The 16714-nt window shown below is 37.5% G+C and overlaps 3 protein-coding genes across 6 annotated transcripts in view; 2 read left to right on the forward strand and 1 right to left on the reverse strand.

Annotated features, from left to right (window-relative positions):
- dpp3 (dipeptidyl-peptidase 3) overlaps positions 1–6939 on the forward strand; it is a 9738-nt gene extending 2799 nt beyond the window's left edge. For all 3 annotated transcript variants that reach the window (XM_024266692.2, XM_024266694.2, XM_024266691.2), the window contains exons 9-19: positions 246–376; positions 523–581; positions 1288–1482; positions 1559–1671; positions 1763–1855; positions 1954–2016; positions 2524–2648; positions 3401–3521; positions 3741–3920; positions 5806–5968; positions 6254–6939. In XM_024266692.2, coding sequence (XP_024122460.1) covers positions 246–376; positions 523–581; positions 1288–1482; positions 1559–1671; positions 1763–1855; positions 1954–2016; positions 2524–2648; positions 3401–3521; positions 3741–3920; positions 5806–5968; positions 6254–6396 — 1386 coding nt within the window. In that variant the 3' untranslated portion in view covers positions 6397–6939. The remainder of the gene's footprint in view (positions 1–245; positions 377–522; positions 582–1287; positions 1483–1558; positions 1672–1762; positions 1856–1953; positions 2017–2523; positions 2649–3400; positions 3522–3740; positions 3921–5805; positions 5969–6253) is intronic.
- An 86-nt stretch (positions 6940–7025) lies between these two features.
- Positions 7026–11995, reverse strand: LOC118599620 (ras and Rab interactor 1-like). 2 transcript variants are annotated; one of them, XM_036215181.1, is made up of 7 exons: positions 11749–11995; positions 11392–11442; positions 11040–11243; positions 10827–10941; positions 8832–8904; positions 8614–8705; positions 7026–8328 (listed from the first exon to the last, which is right to left on the reverse strand). In XM_036215181.1, exons 3-7 carry the CDS (start codon positions 11241–11243, stop codon positions 7145–7147), a joined length of 1668 nt encoding a protein of 555 aa, XP_036071074.1. In that variant the 5' UTR covers positions 11392–11442; positions 11749–11995; the 3' UTR covers positions 7026–7144. The 2 variants fall into 2 exon arrangements, with proteins under 2 accessions (XP_036071074.1, XP_036071075.1); XM_036215182.1 differs by lacking the exon at positions 11392–11442.
- A 77-nt stretch (positions 11996–12072) lies between these two features.
- On the forward strand, positions 12073–16714 carry rbm14a (RNA binding motif protein 14a; the record flags this gene model as incomplete). The annotated part of the gene is given in 7 exon segments (XM_024266695.2): positions 12073–12187; positions 12707–12886; positions 13741–13925; positions 14047–14223; positions 14562–14671; positions 14790–15062; positions 16641–16714. Coding segments are annotated over 6 exon segments (980 nt in total), but the record flags the coding sequence as incomplete, so codon positions are not given.

Genomic DNA, 16714 nt, shown 5'->3' on the forward strand with positions numbered 1-16714 from the left:
CATTTGACCTACATTTTTTTTAACTACCTTAAGAAAATTAAAATAGGAATTGGAAAAGGTTGTTTCCTAATTAAGTAAATTTATTTAAACACATTTTTTTAGTATATCCTGCTAAAAAGAAAAAATTCAATGAATATGAATTCCAAAAATAAATGAACTAAAATCGTTATTGCAGGAAATATTGTTAACAGAGAAAAAAAAAACTTAGTTTTAACTTTTTGTTTTTTTCCCCTGACACTTATCAGGCCTTCGCAGCCAATGAGAACCAGCGGAAGATGCTGGAAGAGTACAGGAAAAGTTTCACCTTCGGTTCTGTCGAATCCCACAAAGAGGGTTCACGCTTCTGGATCAAAGACAAGGGACCAATTGTCGAGAGGTGAAACCGCAGCACTAAAACGCTAACTTGACCTCACAGATCTCATTTTTACTGCCTCAATTCATTTCCAACTTCACTCAGACCTTTGCTCCCAGAATTGCATGTTCTTGGAACCCATTTCTGATTTTGCTCTCCCTTGTCCTCAGTTACATAGGATTCATAGAGAGCTACAGAGATCCGTTTGGCTCCAGGGGAGAGTTTGAAGGTAACCTGATCACAAATAGTGATGCTGTTTAATCTGTACACCTGAAAAGTAAAGATTATTATCTGATCAAAATAGTCAAATCTAGATATTGAAGCTTCTTAAATGGACATTATTTTTTACAACCTTGGCTTGTTGGAAATGAAATCAGGTGCTCCAGGTAATAAAAACTAACAAGATTTAACAGGTATTAAGCTAACGTCACACCAGCCGGCCTGTTTTAAATTTAAATCTTAACTGGCTTTCTGTAAGTAGAAGAATTGATCAATATTCATACATTTGAAAATTCATTTTTAATATTAAAGAGATTGAGGATGTCATTTAAGTTTATTCTTCTTATGCTTTATAGTCTTAACTTTAGGAATCTGCTACCAGTCTTGTTTTAAAGCAAAATGTTAGTAGTAAAACATTTACCTTGATCAGGGTCACTAACATTTGTATCAACACTTTAGCTGCGTTAAACATTTTTATTAGCAGTAATGCAACATAAAGGTTTTAGATTTTATTAATATTACTATAATTTTAAAATTAGGTTTCAGTCATTTTTTTAAGTGAAGCCAACAGGAAATAAATTCTAATGTCTTTTTTTTAGACCACCAGGCGTAATTTAGCATAGATTTAAGATTAAGAAAGTTCCTTGTAATTTTTTGTTTGAAGCTCCCATTCTCCTGTTCTGTCTTAAGGTTAATAGTTTAATGTTTTGATCCAGGTTTCGTGGCGGTAGTGAACAAGGCGATGAGCGAGCGTTTCGGCAAGCTGGTGAGTTCTGCTGAGGTGCTGCTGTCTGAGTTGCCGTGGCCTCAGGAGTTTGAGAAGGACACCTTCCTGAAACCCGACTTTACCTCCCTGGATGTTCTCACCTTCGCTGGAAGCGGAATACCAGCCGGCATCAACATCCCCAACTGTACTTACTCCTAGATTCTAAAAGCTTTCAAGTTTAGTTTTAAATCGTTGCTCTACAAAATGTTTCTTGCTTATAGATGACGACATCAGACAGTCGGAAGGATTTAAGAATGTGTCACTTGGCAACGTTTTGGCTGTAGCGTATGCTACCCAGAAAGAGAAGCTCACCTTCCTGGAAGAGGAGGACAAGGTAAAGTGTTCCGCTAACACCGTTATCCTGTACTGGATTTTAAAGGATTCTTCTCATGTGTGGTGCTTTTGTTTTGTCCTGTTTCTTCCAGGATTTGTTTATCAAATGGAAGGGTCCATCCTTTGAGGTGCAGGTTGGACTTCATGAACTGCTGGGACACGGAAGTGGCAAACTCTTTGTTCAGGTTAGTCCGGCATACCTGTAGGTCTACTCGAAATTAACTTCCTGGAATGGAAGTAAAATATTTTATCGTTATAAACTGTAAGCGTGCTCTTCCCTCAGGATCACAAAGGCAAGTTTAACTTTGAGAAGGATAAAGTAATCAACCCAGAAACAGGAGAACTGGTGAGTTCATTTTATGTTCCAATACCAACAATTTTTAAAGTTCCACAGCCACAATTTAATTAGGTCTTTTATTAGGTTATGCAGTTTTTAGCCCAAATCAAAAAACCTGTGTTGTTTTTTAGGACATAGTTTCTGCAGAGTGGCAGTAGTTTATTAGAAATCTGTTTATTGAGATGTGGGCGGGACCTTTTTCCACAGAGCAACTCCGCCCCCACTTCCCCTCCCTGTTGCTGAGAGCTCGAAGCATCGAGCTTGTGGTTCGCCCAGCGTATTCCCTACAGACAAATAATTTTTTTTCTTTTTCAAACTGCACTTTTTTGTCTGCATTAAATCTGAACAAGTTGAATAAAGAGATTCTCAGAAATGCAGTTTTGAGCTAAATATTCGTTCTCCATCGTCAGAAAGAATCCACCAAAACATGCTAAAAGCACCAACAAATATATATATATATATTTTTATGTTAATCTTCAAAACAAACTAAACTCAGCATGACATTGTATCTTTCAGATCTCCAGTTGGTATCAGGGCAGTGAGACTTGGGACAGCAAATTCTCCACAATCGCTTCTTCCTACGAGGAATGCCGCGCTGAGTGCGTCGGCCTCTACCTGTGCTTGAACACACAAGTGCTCAGGTGGGTTTTAGTAAAAATTCTAATAAAAAAAATGTTTCAGAACCAAAAATTTACTTCAGCAGAATTGATATTTGGTAAAACTCTATAAAACACTTCTACAGTCTTCCCACTGGGTCTTTAAAGCATTGAATGGAAGCATTTGGAAATACCTTTTAAAAAGTCTTGAATTGTGATTAAAATCTGTGCTGTGAAACTTCTGTTTCATATTTCTTGTTGAAAATTAAATTTTCAGCCAGAATTATTTATGATCAAATAATGTAAATAAACAGCGGTAGAACCAGTCCTTATGGACCAACACGTTGAATGTCCACCGAGAACAAGAAGCGAACTAAAGCATCACGGAACAGACACAAACGAGACCAGAAGCTACAGTTTGAATCTAAATACGCCGACACGTTTTGATCTATGAGGCCTTTAAACGATCTTAAATTTAACTTGTTGGAACCCTCTTCTAGTGTTTAATAAAACTATATTAGATGAGTATAAGTCATGACTGTAATTGTAGCTTTAAATATCTTATGATCTATTTTCTTTAGAGAGTTTGATTTGATGCATGAAATTATGATTAAATAGATTATTTCTTAATTTATAAAAACTAAATGCTAAATTTAAAATAAATAAAATTGCATTTTTTAAAGGTTTTTGCAGACGTTTTTATACACTTGTGGAGTTGAAGCTCTTGGAAAAAGACTCCAAATTTTATTCCAGTGAAACAAAGTGTATCCATTTGAGTGTTTTTGTGTCTGTTGTAGTATTTTCGGCCTTGAGGGTCAGGATGCAGAAGATGTGGTTTATATCAACTGGCTGAGCATGGTCAGAGCAGGACTGCTGGGCTTGGAGTTCTACACACCTGAGAACAAGAGCTGGAGACAGGTACGGTCCAGTCCTCGTTATACTGCTTTAAGGTTTGTCTTACAACAGGCCCAGATGAAGTTTGAATAGTGTTTATAGAAAGAGTGAACATGCAGACTGTTAAGTACGTGTTTCATGGAGTGATGTGTATCTGTGTAGTATAATTAGGCTCAGTCAGTCTGTGTTTATATGAGCGTCAACAGACCTGTGCAGTTCCTCACCGATGTCTGTTCTCTTCAGGCTCACATGCAGGCTCGCTTCGTGATCCTGCGTGTTCTGCTGGAGGCCGGGGAGGGCCTGGTGGGCCTCAAGGAGGTGATGGGGCCTGACGGCAAGCCCGACGCACGGATCACACTGGATCGGAGCAAAATCCACACTGTGGGGAAGAATGCTATTCAGAGGTTCCTCTGTAAGCTGCAGGTCAGTCTTGACAGTCTTACTTGTTACATCTTGAATGTTAGTGATGGGATGTTCTATATCAAGGCTTTGAAGCGCGTGATGGACTTATTGAGAAGAGATGACGTCCGAAGCGTCACTGCCTGGCTATACCACGACTGATTCATGACGTGATTTGGATTTTCCCCCTAAATTTTCACACCTATAGAAACATATTTAAATCCATTCAGAATGTGCGTGTTTGATGGAGAATCGCAATCAGAGTTTGAAAACCGTTTGGACTACTAGAGCAAATGAAGCTTCACATCAAGCTTTGATGTAAGGCTTCATGAAGCTTCATCTGCCCATCACTACTAAGGGGTGTAGGAAAAGAATAAATGTGTCGATATATCGCGATACTTATTGGACAATACTTGTATCGATTTAAAATGCCAACATGGCAATATTTAATTAATTACATATGGGCGTCCTTCAGTGTCTTACTTTTGTTTGCGCCTTTTTTTCTTGTTTTAAAAAGTATTTTATTATGGAAATCAGACAATATTTACTCCTTACTTTAAGAACAAATTTCTTAATTTACCAAAAGAAAAGCATCGTCAATTTGTTTGGTAATGCAACTTGGATATGAGATACATTAGTAATGCTTAACGCTGTGATCATTAAATAAAATAAATGTTACAATTTTATTACAATGAATAAATATTCATGATAGTTTTTTTAAGTCGTACTTTAAAAAAAGAAAAAAAAAAGTTATAATTGTTCGGTACAGTCTTGGGATATATTGTGATACACACCCCTAATCACTGCCAATATAAAAAAATAACTGAATTTTTGTAAATTTTTCTTTAAATTGTTAACCACTTGAATATTTAAAATTGGAATTAGTCTTTACTTGTATGGATTTCAAAATTGTAGCCTTTTTTTCCCTCCAAGCTATTAATATACAGCAATCCCTCGTTTAGTGCGGGGGCAACGGTCAAAAAATAACCTACGAAATATTATATTAGCAGAGTAGGATTATACATGTGTTAAGGCTGTAAAACTCCTCAGTATATAAATCCAAATGTATATACTTTTCTCAGACACATGAACATTTTCACACTTTTATCTCGTTTAAACTCAAAATCAAACCCTCATAGAAAAAATGGTACAGTATCATAGACAAAAAAAAAGATTTAATCGAAGTTTTATGTAGATTTAGGAAACTGAACGCATTCAGTACAGAAGATGTGGCGCAGAGGAGATCAAGAGAATCTGGCTACAGAGACACAATATGACGCCCGAAAATTAATAGCTAGAAGTCCCTCCCCCTGCTGGAGCCGGCTGCAAAAAAAAACATTTGCACCCGAAATCATCGGCCGGAAGTTCTCGACTTCAACCTTTTTTTCCTGTTTTTTTCTACCCTTTTTGCCCCTTTTTTTTTCTCTGACACTCTTCGTCACAGAGGAAAAAAACGGCATTTCGTCAGCTCAGATCAACGATCAGCTGATTCAGAGAAGAAAAAAACGTCCTTTTGTGGGCTTTTTCTCCAGAGGTAAACGAATGTAGTTAAACACATCTGAACACTTGTTAATATTAAGTTTTTAAAGTATAATTTTTCCTGAATTTACGAAATTTCCGCTTCCAGTTAGAGATTAATTCTGGCCCCATCTTGCATTTGACCAGAGGTCCCCTTGAGGAGATTGAGTTATAAGGTCAACAGCCAATCAGGACACAGAAAACGGTGCACTGTTAAAAAAAAAAAAAAAAAAAAAAAAAGTCAACAAAATGACAAAATCTCAAAAGTTTAGCTGCAATATAGCGAAGGACCACTTTATCAAAAGACTATTATATTAAATGTTGCATGATCCGTGATTTAAAACACTTTTGAATCCTGCATGCCACTTACCCACAATCCTCTCTTTTGTAGGTCTTTAAGTCAACGGCTGATGTGGAAGGAGGCAGGGCGCTCTACGACGGTTACTCCAGCGTCGGTGACAGCGGCGCTAACAACTTCCTGCGCCTGCGGGAGACGGTCCTGCTGAGGAAAGAAGCTCGCAAGATGTTTGTTCAGGCCAACACCAGAGTTAACGGTACGCTGCTGTCCACTGACACCTTTGATAGATGATAAAGGTCATAACAAATGTCACTACTCACTATTATTGTGCATGCTTTAATGTACTAAACAAATCTGAATTGCGTAAAGATGTAGCTTAAAATTAGAGGAGTGGAAAACAAGAATGTTTGGAACTTTCTGTTTTTCTATTCTAAATTATAGAGCTCTGCAAGTTTGTTTTATTGTGAAAGTTTCATTCTATAGATCTGTGAAAATATTTCAGCTTTCTTGTATTTTAAGGGTTGTTTTTGTGTCTTTTCAGGTGATAACGTGGAGCTGGTGGAATACGACAGCAGCGCTGCAGGCCTGATTCGCTCCTTCACTGAGCGCTTTCAGGAAGACGCAGACCAGCTGGAGGCTGACCTGTTGCAGCTGAGCGAGAAAGACGTCCCCTGCTGGTGCTGATGGAGGGATGCATCATCTCTTCCATGTGTCTCAGAATACCAACTGCTGAAAGCAATTACTTTTTATGTTTGTGACAGAAAACTGCCTCAGAAATGAACAAAAACAAAAAAAAGTGTTGTGAGAAGATAAATCTGATGAGACTGAAGTTCAACAGCTGAAATAATTCAGAACGATTGGGAGAGATCTCAAACGATCACTTGACTTTTTCTTGAAAAACAAGTATTAATGCAACTTTTTTTCTCTCTCTTTTATAATTAGAGACAGTAAATACACCAATGAGAAATGTTTCTCCCAAGTAGATTGACTAGAATGTCATGTTTGTGATGTACTTTAATTGATTTTTATGGTCCGCTAGTTAAAATGTCAAATGTTTGTGCAGATGACCGATTCCGTGTGAACTGACTGCAGTGGCACTCTGACTTTAAGGAAAACCAATATGCAATTCTCTTTAAGTTTATCACAAATACACAAATGATGAATAACTTTTCTTGCAATGTAAACATGTGGTGAAGCAACTCGAATAAAATGCATTTTCTATAGTGATCAACACACTGCTTTGATTTTTTTTTTTTATTAATTTAAACATTTTATAACAGTCTACAGAAATGAGATAAATGTCATTTTTTTCTGATTTTAGAACCAATTTCAATAAAAAGGTTGGTTTTGATTTTATTTACATAAAATCACTTCATTTAAGAAAAAACAATTTAAAGCAATTTGTTTTTTTATAAAGAACATTAAAAACAAATTATTTACTTTCTGAGGTGCTTGTTTGTTGGAGGCTTGTACTGTTGGTCTGTTTGGGTTCTAAAGGAGGTCCACTTTTGTCTTCTAGGTCACTGGAAGTGCAACTCTCTTTCTCTAAATCCAAATAGTCTTTTTCTTCCCCTTTTGTGTGCACATCTTCTTTTTCTGTGTTTCTATCCCCTTTTTCCAACTGCTTTCCCGACCTCTGCTGGTCTGTGACTGTAGGAACAGCATAAGCACTGTCGGAGGCCGTTTGTAAAGGTTGGAATGGACGGACACAAGAGAAAGCTGAGGAGGCCTTGGGGGAAAGAGATGGTAAGACGTGAAACTTGGGAGATAAAGATGGAGAAAGATTAGGAGAGAGGGAGACGGGACTGGGAGAGATGGGAGAAAGCGATGACGCTTTGGGGAAAAGTGGGGGTGTCATGGGACAGGTGGATGGTGACTTGTACAGAGAGGGAATGTGGGAAAAACTGATTAGAGGCGATGGTTTCATGTAGTCTGTTTGAAGATTGTCCATTGCTGCTGGCAGTTGAGCCAGTTCCTCTTTCATTTTCTCAATTCCAGCTTTCCTTTTTTCGTCTCCTGTCTCCTGCACTCCTAGATGAGGAGTTTCTGATGAGAGGTTCGCTTTGTCCTCACAGTGACTGTCTTGTATGTGTGGCAGGGGCTGGTGGTCATCGCCTGTTTGACCAGGTTGAGTTACTTGGACGCAATCTTCCCTTAACTTGGTGATTTCTTTCGCCTGCTTTTTGGCCTTGCCCTTCCCTTTGGTTTTTGGCATTAGTGGCGGAGGTGGCGGTGGAGCAAGCGGCGGTGAGAGCAGAGTACACGTCTCTGTGGAAACCCGGACCTTAAGGCTTTGTTTGAACATGCGCCGTTTGGTCAGATTGTTCCCAGACTGGGGGAAAAGCGGGTTGATGAAACAAAGAGCTCCCAGGCCAGAACCGCAGTCCAGCTCTTTGGGGCTGCGGGTCATGATTGGGCAAAACTCTTGGAACAGAGTCGCATTTGGATCTTTTTGAAGGAGGTTGTCTGACTCAAGATGGGGCGCTGAATCCGGTGGAGTTGGGGTGCTCGGTGGAGGCGCCACAGCTGAAGCTGGTGTTTCGTCTGGCTTCTGATCCACCTTGAGCTTCAGTGCATCTCGTGGTCCACGGACATTTAGCTGGGAGCTCCAGAATTCTGCAAAAAAATATGAAAAAGTACCAATATTTACTCTATTATACCATAAAATTACAATTTGAGTGAAAATGGATACAAATGTCCTAACAATCCTAACAAGTCACATGACATAAAAATACTACATAATCTTTTTTTTATTTGACTAATAAAAGGGCTGGTCCCCGGTTGCTAAGTGCAGTTTCTGCATGCACAATCACTGAATGACTCACATGTATCGGTAATCCATTCAACAAAGACCATTTTAAGTAACTAAATCTACTGTGAAGAAATAAGCAATTTACCAACCTATTCCCATATGTGAGATGGACTCCAGTTCTTTGTGCGATGTTGCCTTTGCAATGGCTTCTGGGAGCTCCAGAGGAAAAGGCAAGACATCTCTGACACACAGAAGGTTGAAATAAAACACACATATGCATTTTAAATCTTTTTTAGGAATATGTTAATCTAAAATATTCCAATAGGTAGGAACTATTAAAAAATTGACTTTATTTTTGTTGCTTTACCTGCTGACACAGTAAAAGGAAATCAGCCTTGGAAGATCTGGAAAGCTGATGGCGGAAGTTTCCAAAGACAGAGCTGGTGGAAAAGAAAAAAGATACTATGAATTTGTAGAAGTTTACTTTAGGATTTTGGAGCTGAGTAAAAACAAAAATAATAACGTAATGTACAACTATATTAGTAAAACATGAAATTATGTAATTTTTTGCTTGACAATAACTAAAATTGATTCTAAAAACACATTATTTGCTGATTTTTAAACCTCCTAGTAAAGATAAAAATGTTTTAGAAGGGCTTTTCACATTATATTATTTTTTTTGTAATCTTCTCAATTTAATTTGCAGAGAAACACAAAATTATTCCCAAGAGGTTCAAAAGTGATCAAAATTTGTACAAAAAAAACACAGCTCTTAGAGGTTAAAAACAGAAATGACTGAATAATCACACAATTATCACAAAAAAGAACAAGAAAACAGTGCAAAAATAAATTGCAGGGAAAAATCACCCAAATGCTGCTGAAAAAAGAGAAGAAAAGTGGAAGCTAAGGGTTTCAAACAGGATGGAAAATGACGGCAGAAGGACACAAACAAACCTCAAGGAGACAAAACAACGATAACGAGTCAAAACCACAAATCTGCAGAGATGTGCCTGACCTTGGGGTGGGCTTTGTGGGACTGCAAAGATTGTAAGTTGCACTGGAAGATATTCACTTTTAAGCACACCGATTCGTATTTATGTTTGTGTTCCTATTTATGATACCTATAAATGAACTATTGTTTTTTTTTAAATATAAAAACAACAATAACATCCGAAATCAAATAGTTTAGAACTTTTGACAGAGGTTCTCATGACTTCCTTTCAAAATAAAAGACTTCCTGTGTCTCATATCTCAATGCAACAAATATAAATTCAAATTTCAAATTCAAATTTTATTTGTCACATACATGTACATAGTATAATATGCAGTGAAATCTATTGCACGACTGTCCGATGGTATATAATGAATGAAAAACAGTTTATTTTTTAGTTTGTGGTGCACCTCTGCCAGAAATGCATAACTCTAGCAAACCAAAATTAAACCAGAGCTAATTCAGTGAACGTAACTGTTTTATTTGAACCTTAAGGGGCACCTAAAATACTTCAATTAGTTCAAAAATAGATAATCTACCTAACAGTCCTTGAACATAAATTTTGGTTGTGCTTACTGATCTCAGATTGATTTTCTGTGGTACATGATCACAAATCTGTCAAAATGTTGTAGCTCGACTTTGCTAAACTACAAACCGCTCTGTGGACTGTTGGAACATCGCAGAGAGATGTTGATCAACTGTATGTGATTGGACAGAATAAAGTTTGAGATTACTTTTTTCACTTTAGTTCCTTTTTAAAATGAGAAACTTTATCCTTATTTTTTTTTAATAAGAGTCACAATCGAGGGGTAAAAAAGCCACACGTGGCTCTGGAGCCTCGGATTGCAGACCCCTGTTCTATGACATAGTTTCTGCATAGCGGCAGGAGTTCAGGAGCTGCACTGTTGGAGTAAGCCCACCCTCATTTCCCTTTGTTTACACTGTTTTCTGCTACCTTACAGACCCAGCTAACATTAGCGATAAAACAAAAAATGCAAGCAATATCAGAGCTAGCCGGCCGTACAGTTTTGAGCCAGATACCAGCTCAGAGGAGGAAACTAAGACGTACATTGATCTATTTGTTGGTAAGTGGATGCATCAGAATGGAGCGGAGCAGAGGGCTTGTTACCCACTGATTGTAGCACCTACACCACTGCTACAGGCTTTGTCTTTATTTTATCATTTGCTCCTGTCTCACTATGATTTTAATAAAGAATAAATGTCCTCCATCATGAGAAAAATGCAACAAGAAAGTGTAAAAAAAAGCCAGCAATCAAAAACCATGTTTATGAATAGATTTCATAATGACTGTGATGCACCAATAGCTGCATAAAGGATAAAAAATGTGGATAAACTACATTATGTACTTACTGGATTGTTCCTTTCTGATGCCAAACTCCTGCACAAATGATGGCACGCTCTCATCCGCCAAACGAACACAAAGCACACTTCTCTGGGAAGTACGGGACTTTCTCACCAGGAACGACTGCTGGACAACACAACTGATTACTGGATGTAAGACAAATCAAATGACAGAGAGGAAACTGTGCATGCGTATCATAAGAGTATAAATATATCTCCGACCCCGGGAGGTTCCCTCTGCAGAATGTGCAGTGCAGTGGCAGGGTTGATTGACAGCTGAAGCCACACGGGAACTGTCAGCAGGAGGCGGTCCAGGACGCTGATGCTTCTCAGGGAGCCCCGTCCTCTTTGAAGCTTCTGCAGATTGCTCTTCAGCGGCTGGATGGGCTCTGGGAAATCATACAGCGGGTCCTCTTGCTGTGCCATCTACACATATTTCAAAGAAAATTATTATCCGGTTATTAGTTGTGTATCAAATCATCAGGTTGTCCCAAAAGACTGCCAGTGGTTATTAAGTATTTGTGGTCCACTTTGAGAAGGATAGGTGAGACTGCTGCACTTGAAGGAAACACACCTGTGTAATAAATCTGCCTGGATTGGAACAGCAAGCCCAGACTTGGTCAAGCTAAGAGGGAACTCAGACAGAGCTTAAATGAGATGGAAACCTTCAGGAGGCAAAGCTTTAAATTATATACACACAGGTCACACCACAACGACTGATATAAACATAAAATATAGAAGTATTCAACTAATATTTCTCAATTATCTTATATAATACATTTGGCAGAAACAGGGCAATCATTTGGCTGAATCCGCACTGTACATTCCTCAAGAAAACGCTAACAATTCCTTTCTAAAATAGTCTTCCTGCTTTACAAAAACTTCTCCTCGTCTATCAGTTGAACATTTTTGGGAATCAGTGTGTTCTTACCTTCACTCCAAGTCATTCTTTTTTTTTTGTTCCCTCGGGATTCGTATTCTCATGGCATGTTCCTCTTACAATTCAACTATGAAAAAAAAAAAAAAAAAAAGTCACCCTTTCTTTTCCTCTCCGACCTGTCATGACGTGCGCTCACAGACACATGAATGTGTTTGGCTCCTCCCCCTTTCCGTACACCGGATCTCACCTGAGATAGGGACATACTATGCTATTTTCTCTCCAGTTTTTTGTCTTTGTAAATTTATACTATAAAAAATCATGTAAAAAATACATTATATAATACACTGATTATGCATGTATTAATGTAATTTATTACCATTTTTATATTAAAGTTTTTATTATTCGGTGAAACATCGCCCCCTAACTGCGTGTGGAATAAACCGGAACCGGATGTGAGGTTTGAAAGACATCAGCGCTACGACCGCGTTGGGTAAGCCGTCTAAGCGTTTTATAGCAACAAATACCTATTTCTGAGCTATTTACCCTAAGGGGAAATTATATCTGGAACCCTTAATGTAATTTGTAATATACTGGAGCTAGAAATTAGTTCGCAAATTTTTTGTTTAAAGCTTGCATTTAATTAGAAAAAGGCATTGAGTTAGCAATAGCTAGCCTAGCTAGCACGGCGTTAGTGTTAGCTTAAACAAGATGGCCAGTTAGGCCATTAATTTTAGTTAAATGTTAGTCGTGAAAGTAAAACGATCTTATATTCGATATATTATACTTTTTGTATGACTTAAACACTTTAAACGTTATTTTTAATTTCGATTAACTTTATTATTTGTGCTTCAAAAGTTAGCAAAGCAACACGCCTGTAGCTACGCTGTCATAGCAAATCCCGTTATTAACTATTCAGTTAATATTTCTTACTAAGTTATTTACACCCTGCTAGTTTACTGGATATTAAGTAATTCAAATCTAATTGTATACATTTTCTGATTATTTTCAGATGCCTGGTCGACACAGAAATGAGTTGTGAGAACGTGAAGTTGTTTGTGGGGAATCTTCCTATAGACGCAACTCAGGACGAAATAAATAAGCTTTTTTCTCCATATGGAGAGATAAACACGTGCTCGTTGCTTAGACAGTATGCCTTCGTAACCCTGAAAGGAGAAGGGGCAGCAGACAGGTATGGAGCTATACATTATAATCACTGTTTTTGACTGTAATGAAAACACATGTGAAAACTTGTTGGTTTATGCGATTGTTATAAAGACTAACATCTTCTAAGAGCTTTAGAATGCAAGACATATTTTCTAAATATAAGGGGAAAATAGGCTTAAGATTTTTTTTTTCCTTTTGGTTTTTCACGTCTTAAAGTCCCACTCCAATCATATTTTAATCTATTTTAATAGTGTTTTCCAGTGCTTTTTAAATTATGATTATGCCGTTTTAGTAATTTTCTTGGACATAGTTTCTGCAGAGTGGCAGCAGTTCATTAGAAATTCACCTCTTAGTTGTGGCAGAACTGTTCGGACAGAGTAAGCCGGCCTCCATTTCCCATCATCCATCTGTTTATATTCTCTCCGGCTAGCTCACAACCCAAAATAACATTAATGGTTATTTCAATATCAAAGGTGATTGACATCAGAACTTTAAAGCTGTACAGTTGGATAAGAAAAATAAAGATATTGATGGATCTATTTGTACACAAGTGGATGCATTGGAATGGAGCAGAGAAGAGAGCTTGCGACCTGCTGATTGAAGCACGTGCATTGTGTCTACAAGCGGCATTTTATTTGTCTGCTCCTGATTTACGATTTAAAAAAAGAAATAATCAAAAACATATCTTTAAACTTAATGTATTTTAAATGTTCTTGGGAAAAATGCTTCAAATATGTTAAAAACATGGATTTCATTGCAGTGGGTCTTTAAGTTGTGTAGTAGTGAAGTATTTCAAATGTAATCCTTGTATTTTTATTTATTGTCTGACTTTTGTTCAAATAAAAACAAGTGTGATAAACATTTTAACTTTTTTGACAGGGCCATACGACACCTTGATGGTAAAGAGTATCGAGGCAGACCCTTGGTGGTAGAAGAGTCACGCGCCCGCCCACCCAACTCAACAAAAATATTTGTTGGAAACCTCAGTGCAACATGTTCAGCAGATGATTTGCATGGGCTCTTCTCAACCTTTGGAAGAGTTTTAGATTGTGATAAAGTCAAAGGTAAAAAATGTTAAGTATAAAACTTATTTTTTTACACTTTTGAAATTCATACAGTTAGTGCATACAACGTTATGCATATCTTTGCAAAAACATTACATTTTTTTTCTTCTTAAAATTGCAGCAAGATTATGTTCAAATGTCGGCTATGCATTTGTGCATATGGAGAGGAAAGAGGAGGCCCAGGCAGCAATCGATGCACTCAATGGGACCATGTTCAAGGGTCGTCAGTTGGCTGTGGAGCTGTCCAAAGCCCAACCTTTGGTAAACCAAATGTCAGGAAATTCAGCCAACTCTGCAGGTACTTTTCCATTTAAAAATGAATATTTATTATATGTATTTTGGGTGGGAGGTCTAAAAACGATCTTTTAGTTTGCACAAAATATGTATAAATTCAGTCTGTAAGCCCGTTATAAATTATTAGCTATAAATATTGTTTACAATACTAAAGTTTTGCCTTATTCGATATTAAAATGAACAGTACACATTGAGAATTTGATACATAAAGTTTTCTATAAACAATGGCATTTGTAAAAGCAAACATAGACATTGTTGCAACTACAAATCGTTTTTCTTACTGGCAATATACATCTATCTAAAAAGGATGCAACCAATTTGTTCTGTTTTTTCTGCCTCCAGGTGACAGAGAAGGTCTTCTTCCTAGACCCCCTCCTTCATTAGAGCATCATCAGAGTCAGGCAGCTGTGCTAGCTGCAGCTGCTGCTGCAGCTGCCGGGCTACCCATACAAGTAAGCTTGTGCTTTAGATTGGTGCTCTGTCTACCATAGTTATAATCACATACATTTTATGCAAACATATATCATGGTCAAATCTTATATAAACTTGTGACATTATTTTTCTTTGCAGGTTCAACAAAGTGTCCATAATTCATTTTACAACACAACGTCCTTTGATCCCACATATGCCGCTCTGCGAGGCATCACGAGCTCCAAAGGTGCAGATGGGGTCATATACGGCGCTCTCGCCAGCCAGGTGTATGGATCTGTAGCTGACCAGGTGTACCAAGAACTGGCAAATCACACCCCTGCATCAGTGGAAGAGGTAGAACCACAGGCTGCACCCGATCCAACCACTCTGTTTGAAGCAGCAAGAGCCAAGTTTTTTCAAGAAGGGCAAAAGGTTTGTTAATGTCTGCATCACATTTTACTTTTATTCTGTTGTCTCTTTTTTATTACAATTACTTATCTTCCATTAATTGCAATCAATTTTTGTTCATAACATCTTATATCTGCTTTTAGAAATTTCTTAATCACCGTCTGATACCAATGTGTTATCAGAAAAACTTTTAGCAAAAGTTGGAGTTCAGTAGCTTTACTTAGGAGTCATATTATCATGACTGAAAAGTAGAAATGTAAAAGATACAGATATGTATAGAAAAATTGATGGAGCTCTGAGAGCAACAGTGGTTGAAAACCACAGATATGAACAAGATCATGTTGGTAAAAAGGTATAAAATCGATCGGGGGAGTTAAAAAAAAATCAGTTTTTGGCAAACTGTCAGTTTCTCTTCTTGTTCTTCTCTCCTCTGTCCTTTGCTTTTATGCGATGCAATCAAAAATTAAAAGTCAATTACAATTGGCTGAAGAGCAACCACAGTGAAGGCTGTGTGTCGTGTGCACTAAACGTACGTTAACCCTTTTTTATATATCATCTTAAACAATATCTTGACTAAATTATTTACACAGTTTTATTTGACCACAAAGAACAAAAGTCTAAAGCAGCGGTCTCCAACCTTTTTTAGGCCACGGACCGGTTTAAACAACCGGATGCTAGCTTTAGCCACGTCCCACTTTTAAGGTGTGATGGATAAATACAGCAAAATAAAATGACAAAACCGTCAATAATTTTTGAATATAAATGTGAATCCACTGTGTCTCCAACTTTGTTATCTGCATGTGTGAAACAGTCGAGAAGCTGTTACTGCATGTTGGCCAGAGCGGCTTCTGCTACATGAGAACAACTGTCTTAATAAATTTGTATGCTGAGGAAGACTCGCGTTTTTGTCTGTAAACAGCAGCTTTTTTGTTCATTGAAGTCGAAGGCTCTTCTTCGGTTTCCTCTCTGACTCTTTTCTTCCCAAAGAAACTTTCCAAATATGTTTTATGGTTTGGTTTTTGTTAGCTTGTAGCTTTGGGCTACGAACTTAGCCATACAGTTGTAGCCATACAGTTGGCCGCTTTAAGTCACATGACTAAGATGGATATTGTGAACAGAATCCAGCAGTTTTTGAAAATAAAAGTTCCTTCAGGATCAGAAAATAAACTAAACGGAAATAATCTAAGTTGGCGCTTGCATTTTTTTTCTGTACCCCAAACTGGTGTAAAAGACAGAAATTCCAGATCTTTATCTTTGATGCTGTTATTCCAAGCATGTTTTGATTTATTTGCTTCGAATAACGAGAGATATTAAGAAAAAAAAGTTTCTCTGTTTAAAGGCATTTTATTTTAGTTTTGAATGCTAAATTCATATTCTATAGATTATTCTCATCTATATTTTGGTAAAAACAAAAACAAAATTGAACTGTATTATATAACTATGAAGTTAGTTAAATCTTTCATGTATTGATTTGTGAACCAGAGTTGTGCATCAAATCACTTGAGATTAGAGATACACATCCCTACTGAAAAGTTTTTATTTAAAGACGAAATTGTTTTAGGAAAAATCAATGTTGACATTTACTTTCCTTTTTCTTAATAGGTACTAGCAGAGCAGCAGGCAGGCCGAAAACAAGCAGCCTCTGAGAACGAGCGGGACCGCAGCCCGATAAGAGG

This window comes from Oryzias melastigma, linkage group LG14 (genome assembly GCF_002922805.2).
Source record: "Oryzias melastigma strain HK-1 linkage group LG14, ASM292280v2, whole genome shotgun sequence".
Lineage (NCBI taxonomy): Eukaryota > Metazoa > Chordata > Actinopteri > Beloniformes > Adrianichthyidae > Oryzias > Oryzias melastigma.